General features: G+C 40.0%; 1 protein-coding gene across 7 annotated transcripts in view; it reads right to left on the bottom strand.

The window, feature by feature from the left end:
- LOC124148530 (trithorax group protein osa-like) overlaps positions 1–16,909 on the bottom strand; it is a 140,119-nt gene that overhangs the window by 78,186 nt on the left and 45,024 nt on the right. For all 7 annotated transcript variants that reach the window (XM_046519646.2, XM_046519647.2, XM_046519648.2 and 4 more), the window contains one exon: positions 12,928–13,034. In XM_046519646.2, coding sequence (XP_046375602.2) covers positions 12,928–13,034 — 107 coding nt within the window. The remainder of the gene's footprint in view (positions 1–12,927; positions 13,035–16,909) is intronic.

Below are 16,909 nucleotides of genomic sequence, written 5' to 3'. Positions count from 1 at the left end.
CAATAGATCAGTGCTGTACCAGTCTCTTTGCTTTTATACATGTTTTCAATAAAAAGGGTCACACTTTTGTAGTCATGGCAGATGAACTGAGTTAAAAAGTCACACTTGAGAGATGAAATTAATGAAAAGGTCCCAAGTTCTTAGTCTTCATAGATGTCTTCAACAGACTAGTCCTATTGTTCTACTCTGGTTAGTTGTAATCTGATAGAACACTTCACATAGTATTGACAGATGTATTCATGGACTGGTTTGTTTCTGTTTAACGCCACACTCTGCAATCTTCCCGCTACATCATAGTGACCTGTAAACAATCTGGACCAGACAAACCAGTGATTGATATTGTGAGCAGGGTATGAGGACACAAACAAATCACGGAGTCTGACCACCCTTTAAATTTAGTCGCCTCTTACAACAAGTAGAGATTGCTTGGCACCAATCCTAACCCAGAATCCCAGAATGTGTATTTGATGAGGAGTGAGTGAGTGAGTGAGTGAGTGAGTTTTTACGCCGCTTTCAGCAATATTCCAGCAATATCACGGTGGGGGACACCAGAAATAGGCATCACACATTGCTCCCATGTCAGTAATCGAACCCGGGTCCTCAGCGTTACGAGCGAAAGCTTTAACCACTAGGCTAGACCGACCGCCCCTATTTGATGAGGAAGTAACCCTTTGTCTTCTCAGTTCTGCATGACAAGCACATGCTTTAACCACTTGGCTACCCAACTGCCACCCTGTTTAAAATGTTTTAGCACAACCCTGCAATACTTCCCGACTAGCTCCATGGTCCAGTGGATAGAGCTTCTGCCCAGGGAGTGGTATGTCAGGGGTTCAATCCCCGGCCGCATCATACCAAAAGATGTTAAAAGATGGTACTTGTTATCCTACCTTTTGCTCCGAATTTAGGGGACAAAACAAGGTCTGGTCAGCGTAAAGTCTGTATACTGTGTCTGAGTGGTGTATTGATGTTAAACTGTGGCATGGAATCTCTGTGGGCTAGCACCATAAAACCAGCACAAACCCAGAGTAGTACAAGCAGTCCCATCCACCTACCCACCCACGCCCTTCCACACACACATCCCTGTATAAGTGCAACAATCTGGAATGCATCATTCTACCCCATTTCACCTCAACTCCAAAACTTTTTCAACCTTAATGAACAAATCCCAATTTGCCTTCGTCATAAATCGGAACCTCTCTCAGCTTGCTATTTTCCTGAAGTGATCAATCAGGAAATCACAAAATGTATGCCACACCTAAACCTTCATATAGAATCAAACTCAGCTTAGCTCTGCTCGTGTCATGCAAATTCTCCAGATTTTCGTTGGGTGAGTCCACAAGGTCATTAAAAATATGATTCCTTCAATTTTTTTAACTTCCTGAACATCTTCTCGTTCTCAAGCTTTCTTTATCAGGGTAGAAACTGGTGCTAGATTTGCCACAAAATCGGCACTTCATCAGGTTTAAGCATGATCAATTACCCTTCTCTCATAACACGGAGGATGCACATTTGGGAACACGTTATCGATTGAGTGACACGCTGCGATTACCCAGTGGGATGAGGGAGAGGATTTACTGATATTGTATGCTTAACATTTGAACAGGTCAACGAAGGTGTACCAGACTAGCAGCCAACACCCCACAGCAGTGAGAGAAAATAGGATGGACCACAGAACCATTCTCCCTTAAATCTGGTGAGTGAGTGAGTGAGTGAGTGAGTGAGTGAGTGAGTGAGTGAGTGAGTGAGTGAGTTGGGTTCAACGCCGCTTTTAACAGTAATCCAGTTATATCACAGCGTGTCAGCTTAATGTGGGAGGAAAGTCCGAAGTTATGCAGGTCTTAGACTTTTACCACTTTAGTGAAACCCACGAGCAGGGGGATGGTGCTGACAAACCTAGAAACATAATCGGGGCCAACCGGGATTCGAACCCACAACCACAGGTTTCTGGCGTGTCCAAGGGATGCAACTCTGTACAGCGAATTGCGGCGCCTTAGACGAATGGGCCACCCGTGCCCCCGCCACAAAACGAAGACGCAACAACAGTTAAATATAAAATATGTATCACCACATTCATTTCAAAGAAAATATCAACTGAACTATTTTCAAATTGATGAATTATTTAGACAAATTGTGACAGAGAATTTAAGTAGGCTCACATATCCATCAGTTTGCTCAAATAACAGATGACCTTCGCATCTTGAGAAGTCATGACTAACAGCATCACAATGCATTATGATACTCAACTTTTCTTCCGCAAATGAGAGAGAGAGTGAGTGAGTGAGTAAGTAAGTGAGCATTGTATTATGTCCCTCTTAGCCATATTCCAGCAATATCACGGCAGGGACACCAGAAACGAGCTTCACACATTGTACCCACGTGAGGGTGACGAGCGAACGCTCTAACCACTAGGCCAAAGGACGGACTGACGGACGTATATTGTGGTCGCTATAAAGAAAGAGAGAAGAGATAACACACATGAAGGAGCTAGCAAACAAACAATCTTTCTCTGGTTGAAAGAACTTAATTTTCCAAACAAATAAAACTGAATAATACTTGAAAAACATGTTCAAAACAGCATCTTTTCAACTAAGCACATAATCTAAATATCTATGATAACTTTGCTATTTTGAGAGAAATTATATTTGTAAAACCAACAAAAACAATCAACTAGATCAATAAAATGAAATGTACAGAGAGAAGTGACATGTCCTATTTATGACTATCTTGTCATATCATCACACAGACTATGGTTATCATTCTGGAACAGGAAATTTACAAGGTATTTCAAATTAATTTTATCTGGCAATTAAATAATATCATCAAGGCCCAGACCAACAGAGCTACACAAACTATGACCTTAATAATACTGGATTGTAAAAAAGTAACAACCTTTGAAATTTTAGAAGCATGAACTTGGTAGATGTGTTATCAATTTTGACGTAGAAGGTCTGCCGAGGGAGTCAGTTCACCAGCATTAATACAAAAGGTTAAACAGGATGAGATCATGTTTATTCTTGTCATACGTTGTCTGCAGAATTCTAGACTTTTTGTACTTGTTAAAATTTCATGGTGTCCTTTTCAATACCGTTAGTTTTGTAGGTTAAGATATTTGTCCTTTTGCATGTAAGAACAAATCTTCAGATAACCAACGATTCTGAAAACTGAAATAATAAGGCCAAAAACAAAGCGGAAAGTTCCTCGGGGATCGGCATGCAACTACAAATACTGCTTGTCAGCCATTTCTTCTGTCAATACTGAAAATTATATTTTGCAAATTTGTGTAACAATTGAAGCATACTGTTATCAATAAAATAAAATGCTTGACTACTGACATCTTGGAGAGGTGACTTCAGCGTGTACCCAGTTGTTTGTTGGTGGAACCATTTTTTTATAAACAAATGTTCTTCTCGGATCATTTTTGTATCGAATCCCAAAAAATAAAAGTTCTACCTCCCTCCTCACTTTTGAAAAACATTAATAAATGTATGCAGCCTTAATATACATATATACTATTGTAAAGTTGGTTGGTTGGTTTGTTGTTTAACGACACACTCAGCAATATTCCAGCTATATGACGTAGAATTTTGACATTTGTGAAGATTACTGTGGTTAAGATGAACAATGTGAAGACAGAAAATTCAATCGTCAACATTCAGTGGTTCGGCCTGGTTTACATTTAGTATATATAAATGATGAATTGCAGGTCTACATAGGAAATGTTGATTTATACACTTACAGAATAACTAATATTTGTAGACATCAGTACTTTGAAACTGCATCTACTTTAACTGTTTCCTTTGAGGACCACCCATGATGACCTCAAAGTCACAGTTCTGATTTCTGATCTCTCTGGACAATTACTGTCCTATTCCAGGAAGATTTCACTGGGATCAGTGTGATTCAAACTAATGGAGGTTACTATTGGGGCTATTTTTACAACTGCGATTGTATTGCATTAGTAGCCCACACTGCTGCAATGGTAGCCCACACTACTGCAATAGCACTGCAATACTTGTCGAATATTGTAATAGCACTACGATACTAAACCAACTTTAATGCTTGATAACTATATTAATCAATGTAATGGTAATGAATATTGCTGACATCATAAAGTCGGCCATTTTTTTCCTTGTCTCTACTCAAATCAAAGGGACGTAACTCCAATGTGCAGTTGTCAAAATCCTTGCTGACCAACACACAAAAAGGTTTGAGAATAGCATAATTTATAGTTTAGTTATAACCAACTACAACTATTGAAACTATCAATTGTAATGCATGCTATCAACAATACTACTGGTGTTTTAAATTTCCTTTCTAAATAGTACTATCATAGGCCAAACAATTGTCACATATTGATAGTTCGACATATCGTTACACGACTAGTCCTACTCTACTGTCTTCCGAACTTCTGTACAACCTAAAGAGACCTTTACATTCCAACACTAGTTATGCTCATCCCAAATAATGTGAAATTATGAAATTATATCTAGCTCTGAAAAATTAATATCCAGTAAAAACAATTTTCTTTGAAAATAGGCATATTTCCAAAGTGTCAATGTCTGTCTGGCAGTTCAAAGTGAACAATAAATAATAGAAACTCTCTAGATTTGGTGAACGCTTCATTTAATGTCCTGTAGACCACCGAGGTAAATAACATGCAATTTTAATTCTGAGTGTAATATAATATTGAGCTCTCAATCAGTAGGTTTGTCAGTAGGCATGCCTATAAATTATTATAAAAACAATAATTATATTTTCAAAAGAAATCTGAATCCTTTGAAAAGCATAAAAGAAATATAGTAAAAAGTTATTTGTGAAAATGTAAATGAATAGAGCACGAGTCCCATTCTCTCAAAACCTTTACAGGAAACTGCAAACATCCACTAAAAGTCTTAACTTCAATATCCCCTTTGAAAACCCACATGAATAAAGGGGCATTGGTGGAGCAGCTTGTGAGACACGAAATATTTGAAGTCTAAACTTCAATATCCCCTTTGAAAACCCCATGAATCGAGGGGCATTTGTGGTCCGGCTTGTCAGACACGAGATATATCATCAGACCATGTAGGAAATGACCGAGCAGGATGGAAGTCGCTGATCAATGGGAGACCCTCACCAAACAGAGCAGAGAATTGGACAGCAGCCGATCAGGAGGCTCCTATACTTAATGTCTGCTAACCATCACTGTGACGTCATGATTACCATTTTATTCACCAGTCATGAGACAACAAGTGCACCGTGCGGACTCTTCATGATAGCTATTACCCTGGCCAGGAAAACAAGCTGAGCAACACTGGTCAGTGGATATCAATAGATACCATGCTGGCCAGACCAAAGGAAAAAATCGACGTCGACCTGGGAAATTGTCCTGGGAAATTATTGTGGTTACTTATGATGGTGAGATATAGGACGAGCGCCTGGAATGGTTGTGTTTTTTTATTGCAGAAGTTGGTCGAGTCATAAACTGTAGTAGAGGTGATATCGGTGATGAGTGAGCGAGTGAGTGAGTGAGCAAATTTGGTTTAACTCTGCTTTAGAACAGTATTTCAGTTGTGTCACTGCATGTCAGTGAGTGAGTGAGTGAGTGAGTGAGTGAGTGAGAAATTTGGTTAAACGCAGCTTTAGAACAATATTTCAGTTGTGTCACTGCATGTCAGTTAATGAGTGAGTGAGTGAATGAGTGAGCTAGTTTGCGTAACGCTGCTAATTTAAAACAGTATTTCAGTTGTGTCACTGCATGTCAGTGAATGAGTGAGTGAATGAGTGAGGAAAAGAGTGAGCAAGCGAGTGTGGCTTAACGCTGCTTTAGAACAGAATTTCAGTTTTTTTCTGCATGTCAGTAAGTGAGTGAGTGAGTGAGTGAGTGAGTGAGTGAGTGAGTGAGTGAGTGAGTGGGTATTTCATTTGAGGAGGCATTATGAATGCGCTCAATTGTGCCCATCTAATAAAAAACACCGAGTCATCCATAAGGCTATCTCAAGCCCTTGTTGCTCTCAAGTGTATACCACACATACAGATCAATAATCAGACACACCTACAATTCAATCTCACTTAATGTCCTCATCCTGAATCCTAAAACTGAAGAAAACTTGCTCAGCAATTCCAATCTTCCCTTCTGACCGAGTTTTCAATTATCATATCGTCTTTCAGCCACAACAAAAAAATTGCTGGGTATTTTCGTCCAAAGTGTGTATTTTCGTGCCACTAGGAATACCCTCCCCAACTGAGATGGTGTAGCGTAGAGCCGGTGTTTGCGGAGTGATCATATAGCAACATGGTTCAACAACACCGTCTTAGTGTTCCCGACAATGTTTGTCAAGCAACGCGGGTATCTAAACTGACCTCTGAACTCCGTCTCCCCCCAATTCGGGATCTCCAGCGATGCACACCTATTTGTCATGTGTCGGCAGATATTAACTAATTTCTCTAAGCTACTTGGTCAACATCAAGCAATTTGTCATTTTTTGGGCAGAACAGATTGTAGGTCAGTGGTTTATTATCAAAGTAAAGAAAAGAAGAGATCATCTTGTATACAAAGCAGTAAACCTTTCATCCGAGATATGTCGCTGCCTTGTCACTCCTACGTGTATTGATATCATGTGTACAATATTTTAATATTGTCCGCAAGGAATGTTTATCATTACCAGTACATTGTATAGAGAGTGGGTGAGGGATTTGGGTTTCATCTATTGGATCCACTGGTTGTTCAGTTGAGGCAAGACCCTGAAGGACTATCAAGTAAGTTGTCAACACAGGGAGGCCAGCATCCCAGCCCCAAAGGGACTACCAAGTCATTATGACAACAGACGGCCAGGCAGGTAGCACGACACACAGGGCCAGAATCCCAGCGCGAGGGACCACGGTGGAAATCTGACAACACAGAAGGACAGGCAGGTGGCACGACACAGAGCCAGCATCCCAGCCTGAGGGACCACGGTGGAAATCTGACAACACAGAAGGCCAGGCAGGTAGCTCGACACATGGGGCCAGCATCCCAGCCTGAGGGACCACGGTGGAAGTCCGACAACACAGAAGGCCAGGCAGGAAGCTGGACACACAGAGCCAGCATCCCAGCCCCCAGGGCTCTTGTCAGACATGTTTGTGTGCAGAGACATGTTTACTCACGCTGGTACAGGTGTTGGAGGGAATGTAAAAGCCGGCAGAGACATTAGCTTGTAGCTCCTTCAGTGTCAACAGATCAACAACCCAAAAGCAAACACACAGCTACCTGTCTGTGGCAGCCATGGCCAAATCCCCGCAATCTCTGGGCACACAAGCCATCTATATACACACCTACAGACAGTTTCTCCCTCCAATATGGCTGACAACAACATTCAGATATGTGGACACTAATATCCCCACTCCCCTCTCCCAGCCACTCTAATTCAAAGGGCTCCACAAGTTGTTAATTCAAACAGAGCCAGGCGAAGCCATGGTCTATTCAGCCAGCTCTCTGGCCTTTGTCAGGGGCCATTATGAGGAGCTTGGAAGACAAACAGTGCAATGACTTGGGAGGTGCTGTTGATGGCATCAGGGAAGACATAATGTCAAGTCAACCTGGGGGTGAACATGAGGGAGAGGGGTGGGGAAGGGGGAGGGAGGCGAGTGATAGAGGAAGTGGGGGTGATGGAGAAAGGACAGTGGATGATGGGAGCGAGAGGGGGACTGACTCTAGGGTTGGGATGGAGTGTCAGGCCTTGAGATGAGGTGACGGAAAATCAAGTGATACCAGTTGTAGTGATTTATCTGAGATTGTCAGCTAAAGTGATCATGGCAGGCAAGTTGGAAACAAACCTTATCTTGTTTTTTAAATTCGTTATTTTCATAAATAAAGTTGTATTTGCAAAATGCATTGGTTTCATTTTAAATGTAAAACTAAGAATTGAAATCCTTCCGTAGTGTATGAAAACATTTTTTATTCATAAGAACCTTTCCTTTTCTGCTGTGGAATCAAGAAAACTAGATTTGGTTTAGTTTGATCTAGACTTGCCTAGGCTTTTAGTAAAATATATCTCTCTCTCTATATATATATGTATATTCCACAGACATGGCGCAGGACTAATCCTTTCCCTGTATTTGTCTTATTATCAATGACAAAACTGCAACATCGCCCGCATTCCAGATTATTACATAGAACATAGATTATTTACAGTTCTTGCCCACTGAGATACCATACCGCAGTTTAACATGAATACACCAGACTCCAAGCAGACCAGTCCTTGTTTTATCCCCTGAAAGCCGAGCACCAACAACTGTCTTTTAACGTCTTTTGGAATGGCACAGCCGGGGATCGAACATGACCTTCCGCTCTCCGGGCAGACGCTCTGTCCACAACACCACGGGGTCGGTCCCAGCGGACAGCAAACTGTGCGACGTCTGCCTCACTTCGGACATAGACCAAGTCATTTGGTATCGACAGGAGAAGAAGTCTACGACTAAGACATCTTAGAGATTAGAGGCCAGATCACCCGAGGGTTGCGAAATATATTTTGACTGGTTAAGATAAGATGATTATTGCATTCGCAGAGACAGGTAAACAGAATTACATTTACATAGAAATCAGCGTCTAGAAAACACAGACCATTGAGCCAAGCCAGGGAAGAGAGGTTTTTTTAAAACTATTTATAGTTCAAGATAACAAAAATAAGTCTGAAAGTAGAATCTCTAGCTTGAGGAAAGAAAGAGGGCTTTCTTCGTTTATTGACATTGAAAATACCTATCTTCTGCACTGTATAATGACACAAGGAGCACTGGGTGTACAGTGGCCGTCTGCAATGACGGTGGCTAGAACAACATAAAAACCTAAAGACAATATCGTACATGGTTACTTGTACACAAGTGTGGTGTAATTAAAATACCTGCATTAAAATCAAATAGCTGTGGACATATAGTATCATGTTCAACCAAATGTGTATGTATTCAAGAGTAGAGTGGGAGGATATGTATACTGATCAAAATAAGTTAGGGATCATTAATATGTTTTTAAATATTCTTATGTAGTTGTATGCTCAGTCTTCACTACAAAAAATATCCTCCCAAATATTCATGATTTTTAACATTTTTTGTCCAGTATACTACTCATAAGAAGTGAAAGAACACCAAATCCGTCCATACTACTTCAGTTAATCTGACCACAGTAATAAGAATCGTTTGTCCTTTAACTTTGTTCGAGTAGTATATATGTACTATTTGACAGCACTTGATTGAACTTTTTTTACTTGATGTTCAGACAACTGATACCTGTGTTTGAAGTTTGGACAGTTTCCAATAACATGGCGACAGGTCCTTTGTGTTGTGGGTACTGACGAACCAAGGATCAGTTTTGGAGAAAATCTGGGACTGAACCCACTATCAGCAGATCATAGAAACTAAGGGATGCAACTCTGCACAGCAAGCTGAACCACCCATGCTCCTTTAAAGTATTGAAAATTCCACCATGACATTTTAGAATCCTGCATTCTGATTGGTCCATTGGTATCAAATTTACATAAGACCATGACTTTGTTGATTGGCTACATTTGAAAATCTACATTTGAAACCCCTGAATTGAAAACTGGGTGTTACCTTATACAGTGTGATGATGATCATGCGAAATCAGCAATTTCAAATGAAGAATTTAATGTTACCTTTGAAATCTTCATTGGAATACACAAAATACTGGGTGACTGATCATAGTCACTGATTGGTCGAGACAAGCTTATTCTAACCAATAGCAATTCAAGACAGCCCATCAGTTTACCATCAATAACCTCATTACATCGGCACATTATTGTTGTGCAACTAGCCAAAAAACAGAGCAGACGCCATAACAAATATTCTCAGAACAAGAAGTGACAGTTACCAAAATTCAATAACTGTATGCATAATGAAAAGACACAGATCCATGTGGGACATTTGGAAAGATAGCGTGATCAATTTTTGTACACTATTCAACTAACCTCGATCGGCTGAGATACTTAACAAAAGTACCGACATACAAACACCCCGCAACGTTTCACTCAATACAGTTTCACATTGTACACATACAACATGCTCATCTTCTGTGCAATCAGCTTGCGCCAGGAAAGGAAATTAAAAACGGCAATGTGTTGAATTTCACACAATATGATTAGCTGCTAGTCATTATTCAGTGGAAACATCTGCATGGTCTCCAAACAAGACACGAGATTATGTAGTACAGGGCTACACAGATATAGCAATGGCAATCAATAGCGTATTTGTTTTATGTATCATTGTACTGAATGATGTTCAGTGAAGTAAAATGGCGTTTTATGTCAAGTTCAAGATTATTGAACTTATATTGCGACATGTATGCATGTGTGCGTGCATGCGTACATGCATGTGTGAGTGTGTGTGGCCGCTTGCACTAGTCCGGACTAATGCCGAGTTTATAGTGCTAGCCAACTGAGATACCATGCCGCAGTAACACTCAGACACTGCATACTAACTCAGAGCCTGCAAGTCCTTGTTTTCGACCATTAATGCCGAGCTCCAGGCAGGGAAACAACAAGTACCACCTGTAACTTCTTTAAGTATGACGCGGTCGGGTATCGAACCCCCACCTTCTGCTCTACCACTAGACCACGGAGTCGGTCTGAATGATGTTCAACTGAATAATCAAGCACAGCTGCTTTGAAGAATGGTAGGCAAATTCTGCATTCATTTCTGTCAACATACTGCAGAACTTTGCAAAGTTAAAACAAATTAACCAAATTATTCTTACCTTGATTATGGCTACTACGTCAAGTCTAAGCAGAAAACTGTGAGTGAGTGAATTGGTTTTAGCATCACATCGAAATGTATTTTAGTAATACCAGCTTGATTTTAGAAGTCCAAATTGCAATGGGGTGAAACCCATGAGAATTGATAATTGCTGACCAAGAATTGTGATCAGAACAAACCTGGGATTCAAGCCCACAACCAGCTCATCCTTGTGCAATGAAGGGACACAACTCTGCACCTGGGGTCACCCATGCTCAAAAAGAAATGTGACTACCAACTGAATTATTCTCAATCATAGTTCTGATCATTCTTGATTCTGTCCGACACATTTGCCCAATCTTCATATTTCATAGACAAGAAAATACGCCTCTGCTAAAATGAGTGTCCCAGTAATTGGCGCCTATCATACAAGGCATAACAAGATGGAACTCTTGAAACACAGGGGTAGACACTATTGGTCTTATCTAACGTAGTAGATAACGTAAAGTAATTAGTCCCTTGAAATATTCACTAGTCTCGGACTATCAGACTAGTGGCGGTGTCTACACTGGCATCTGAAGTTGTAACTAATACACTAGCTTACAGAATCATATGTTTTTCAAATACATATATTCATATTTTTATATTTTTTACATACAGCCCTCTGCAAACATACTTTAGCTGTCACCATACGGTAGGTTTTCATCAACTTACACAATTTTTAGTGAACTTAAAGAACTAAAACTAATTGCAGATTAAATCAATGTTACCCAACTCGGAAGAACCTGACATACTAAATCTTGGAGGCACACATGAGATTGTTCTTTCTTTCTTGGGATCAGTCTTTGCGTTTCTTGAGAAAATTTTGAAAATAATGGGGTTTAAAAATATAGATGGTGTGTAGTTCCACTGGAAACCTCACAGTGTGGTACCACTACTGACCTTATTTAGTAAATGAACACTACACGTTGGTTGGTCAAATTAACTTGACAAAATCAATTTCATTATTTCACAATTCCCACCCACAATTGTACCAAAATAACTTGCCACCAGAAATCCTATTTGACAGCTTGTCAACTTCAAACAAACATCTCTTCACGAAACCCTCGAACGCCATCATCAAACATGGTGTTTACAAGATCAAAATCGGACCGCATCTTATACAGGCAATATCGCAGAATAACCTCCGCAAAGTGCATCAGCAGATCTCATGTCCTCAGTCCCACTCAAAAAAATGGGACAAACTAATTTCATTGTTAGTTTCTCATCTGCAAAAGATGCTGTTTTCCATAGCAACAAATCCATCACATCCTCGTTCTGAGTCAATGGCATTGCAGTAAAGCTGCCACAAGTCGCCCCTCGCGAGACAGCTTCTCCGATTGTATTTCCAACCATATATCCGGAACACTAGCAGCAAAATACCTTGGAGATAAGAGGGATTAACACCTTCAACTCAGGCTCTGCTGTAGGCAGGCCTTGGCACCACCTTTTGTTTGGCCTATTTTTAATTTATATTCTGCAAGCTGAAAGTCTTTGAGATTTTTTTTAATTTGAAGAGTGAAATATTTTTGCTTTTCTAATTAAGTTCCATTTTTGTGAAGAATTGCAAAGGAAGAAGTGTGTGTATGTCAGCATCTGTGTATTAACTTCGCTGGCAACTATCCAAGGAATTCAGATAGTAATAATAACTTATACTGATAAAAATTCAAGGTAAAACATTCAATAGCTTTCTCATGCGTATCATCCATCAATGGTAACAAAATGTGTACTGCCATCCAATATTGATAAAATCATATTAATATGGATATTTGTTCTGTAACAAAATTATGCATTTATACTGAATGCATATCACTGATCATGATAGTTTTTACGCAAATATATCAACTGCCTGGTATACATAATGATGTCTGATCCAATGAGGCCCTAGTTCCCGAGTGAGCTGGGTTCAATCCTGCTTCAAACATGTCAGCTTAAGGTGGACAGCCACAAGAGATGTTGTCATGAACACTTCTGACAAACCCAGTGTCATAATCTGGGCGAATCTGGGATTCAAACACATGGGCACAAAATTCTAGTTCGCCCAAGGGATGCAACTCTGTACGGCTAATGGTGGCACCACAGACGACAGTGTATCACATTATAAGGTGTACATCCGCAATGCATCAAACGTCAAACACCTAGGTGTGTGTCCCGATATTAAGGCACTAGGCTCTGTAGTTCACCTACCTGTATTGTGAGCTTGGAGAAGCGGAGTCTGGGTGTCAGTAATTTCAGTATCTGATGTGTGTAAGGCAACTCCCACATAGCACGTATATCCTCATAGGGATCTGTGTCTGCAAACAGAACAACACTCGTCACATAGTTATCACATGTACATGAGGCTTAAAACAACATGAGCAGTCGCTTTCCAAGAGAAGCAGTACAATATACTAGGCTTTCACTAGAAGCAGTAGGCTATACAAGGCTTTCAATAGAAGCAGTAGGATATACATGGCCTCTGAACAGAAGCAGTGGGATAAACAAGGCCTCCCAATAGAAGTAGTACAATATACAAGGCTTTAAACAGAAGAAGTATGATATACACAGCCTCCCAACAGTAGCAGTATGATATACAAGGCTTCCCAACAGAAGCAGTAGGATATACAAGGCTTTCCAACAGAAGCAGAATGATATACAAGGCTTTCACTAGAAGCAGTAGGCTATACAAGGCTTTCAATAGAAGCAGTAGGATATACATGGCCTCTGAACAGAAGCAGTGGGATAAACAAGGCCTCCCAATAGAAGTAGTACAATATACAAGGCTTTAAACAGAAGAAGTATGATATACACAGCCTCCCAACAGTAGCAGTATGATATACAAGGCTTCCCAACAGAAGCAGTAGGATATACAAGGCTTTCCAACAGAAGCAGAATGATATACAAGGCTTCCCAACAGAAGCAGTAGGATATACAAGGCTTCCCAACAGAAGCAGAATGATATAAAAGGCTTCCTAACAGAAGCAGAATGATATACAAGGCTTCCCAACAGAAGCAGTAGGCTATACAGGGCTTCCCAACAGAAGCAGAATGATACACAAGGCTTCCCAACAGAAGCAGTAGGATATACAAGGCTTCCCAACAGTAGCAGAATGATATACAAGGCTTCCCAACAGAAGCAGTAGGATATACAAGGCCTCCCAACAGAAGCAGAATGATATAAAAGGCCTCCCAACAGAAGCAGAATGATATACAAGGCTTCCCAACAGAAGCAGAATGATATACAAGGCTTCCCAACAGTAGCAGAATGATATACAAGGCTTCCCGACAGAAGCAGAATGATATACAAGGCTTCCCAACAGAAGCAGAATGATATACAAGGCTTCCCAACAGTAGCAGAATGATATACAAGGCTTCGCAACAGAAGCAGTAGGATATACAAGGCTTCCCAACAGAAGCAGTAGGATATACAAGGCTTCCCAACAGAAGCAGTAGGATATACAAGGCTTCCCAACAGAAGCAGAATGATATACAAGGCTTCCCAACAGTAGCAGAATGATATACAAGGCTTCGCAACAGAAGCAGTAGGATATACAAGGCTTCCCAACAGAAGCAGTAGGATATACAAGGCTTCCCAACAGAAGCAGTAGGATATACAAGGCTTCCCAACAGAAGCAGAATGATACAAGGCTTCCCAACAGAAGCAGTAGGATATAGAAAAACCATTGTCCTTCAACCATAATTTTGGCACCTGTTTTTCAAAATTAGTTTCTATTCAACACTCAATCACAAGACAAAAGTTGATTATCATGGAATAATAACCATTGACCTAACTATAAATACAAGTTTTGTAATAAAAACCGATTAAAAATATATTTTCCTTGTTGTTATCATGAATTCTGTGACCATTGTCATGATCCTGTCATTGGTGGTAAGAACAGACAATTTAACGTCTCACAACAATAGAAACTTATTGTGAAAAAATAAGTGCCAAAATGATGAATGACGGCCTATAGAGGTCTATATAGTCAGCTTGGAGTTGTTACCCATGTCACAGTTCCGCGACAGCCATGGATGTCACACCACTACATTGCACCTACGACACAGCTATTACAACAAACATGGTAGATTGGGGTCTCATTCTATTACGACCATATTGCACATATCACACAGCCATTCCTTCAACAAACAAGCAATTGAATCTTTTGGGTTGAGGACCAAATAATAAGCCTAGATTGTGTAACTGAAACCGCAAGATAGCATACAGCTTGAGACATTGGGTGTTCAGTTCTCAGTGTAAGCATTATTTCTAAATTAGCGTCAGTCGTTGGCAGTTGCGCTTCCAAACAGAAACAGCAAGCTGATACGCATGCTGGCTGTCATGCTCCTAAATAATCTGAACAGAACAGGACTCCACATACAATACAAGCTGCGTATTGGCCTAAAATATGCAAAATATATATCACTATTACACCTTACTTTTGAGTTGCTTGTGTATAAATAGGCATGACAATTTCATTAAAATAACAGTATAACAACAGTGCGTAATTGCTTAATGCATCTTTTTCTCCTTGACTATCTGTATTTTCTTAAAGATCTTTATTTACTGATTGAATGCAGGCATAACATGTATATGAACTCATTTCCTGTTAATCAGACATATATGTTGCTCCTGGGATTAAACTAAGTGTCACACACTTGGGGCTGGAACACAATCAGATACAAATTTGAAGTCACCTAAAACAGCATTTTAGCAGAATTAGTTCTAAAAATGTCAACTCACTGGTGTATCATTCCCCAACAGACTGAATTCAAGGCAGGAAAATAATACTGAATAGTATTCAGTGAATACCCAGTGTGAATGATAACTTGTGAGTAAATACTCAATAGCTCAAAATGTTATGGAGATCAGCATCATCATTGAACTGGTGTGGGGATTCCTGCACAGAATACGCCTGCTGACAATGTAGTGTTAATTAAGCATGGGAGACAGTGGGTCATTGTCCACATAAGGGTACCAAGATTCAAAAACTAAACAGTGAGTGAGAGTATGACTTTACGCTGCTTTTAGCAAAATTCGAGCAATATGTTGGCGGGCACACCAGAAATGGGCTTCACACATTGTACCCATGTCGGGAATCGAACCCAGGTCTTCAGGGTGACGAGCGAACACTCTAACCACGAGGCTACCCGACCGCCCAAAATACTAAACAGAGAACCCCCGCACAATTTCAAACACATTCTAGGATTTAGCCAGGACTTTTTACTAAGTGCCCCTGGCAAGCAAATTGGGAAAAATGGTTATTTTGTTACAGATAGGGATTTTATAGAACTTTCTAAACTATTTTGAGTTTGCATTTAATGCAATAATATAAAACGAAGCATTAAACCTGTTCCTATTGATTGGTTTGTTATACGTAAATACAAGTTAGTTCTATAAAGCCATAAAATTTAGCTACTAGTTATATGTATTAATACATTGTCACAAGAAAAAATTAGTTCCAAATTGGGAATTTTTATTGACATTTGCTGCAGACTTGGGCTAAATATCAACCTCTGAGCACATCTAGATAAATCACTGCACATTGCTTGCGAGTCAAGGCGCCGTGCAATAGGGATGGAGGTTACAAAGATATTTTTAAACCTATCAGTTTTATTATGTAATATATTCTTTGAAATGCATCATCTTAGAAATATTTACTAGGTCACATGAAATATTAAAAAGCTTTACTGTTCCATATTGTCCACCAAGCGAGCATCCTGTACGAGAACCTTCTTCTGTCACAGGGTCAACGCGGGGAACGTAGGTGTCAAAATATTTATATTGCCTTTAATCATTCATACAGGTTTTTTTTACGGATAAAGCTAGTGCCTGCATTTTGTTTCATCCAGTTCCATAATCATCGGAAAAAGACAGACAGAACTAGACTAGAAAAACTCAAGAATACAATTTTTTTAATTATTTTACTTTCACAAAGGTAACGTGGCATCAAAATCCTTGCAAGGGCCTGATAAGTGAGATTTATCTAGCAATGCTAATCGAAGACTGCATCCACTGACAAATATCGTCCCTGGAGGACGGAGACCTGATTATCAGCACTCGATTGGTCTGCCACCTTGTCATACTAAAGTGATGGTACCCACCATACATCAATACTGATATGACCACAACAGTGATCTCCCTTTACCGCAGGGCCACGTAGTGATACACTGATGCAGCCAACTCGAAGCG

This window comes from Haliotis rufescens, unplaced genomic scaffold (assembly GCF_023055435.1).
Source record: "Haliotis rufescens isolate VD_foot unplaced genomic scaffold, xgHalRufe1.0.p SCAF_6, whole genome shotgun sequence".
Lineage (NCBI taxonomy): Eukaryota > Metazoa > Mollusca > Gastropoda > Lepetellida > Haliotidae > Haliotis > Haliotis rufescens.
The sequence above is the reverse complement of the archived record's forward strand: the minus strand, read 5'-3'. Positions and strand labels throughout refer to the sequence as shown.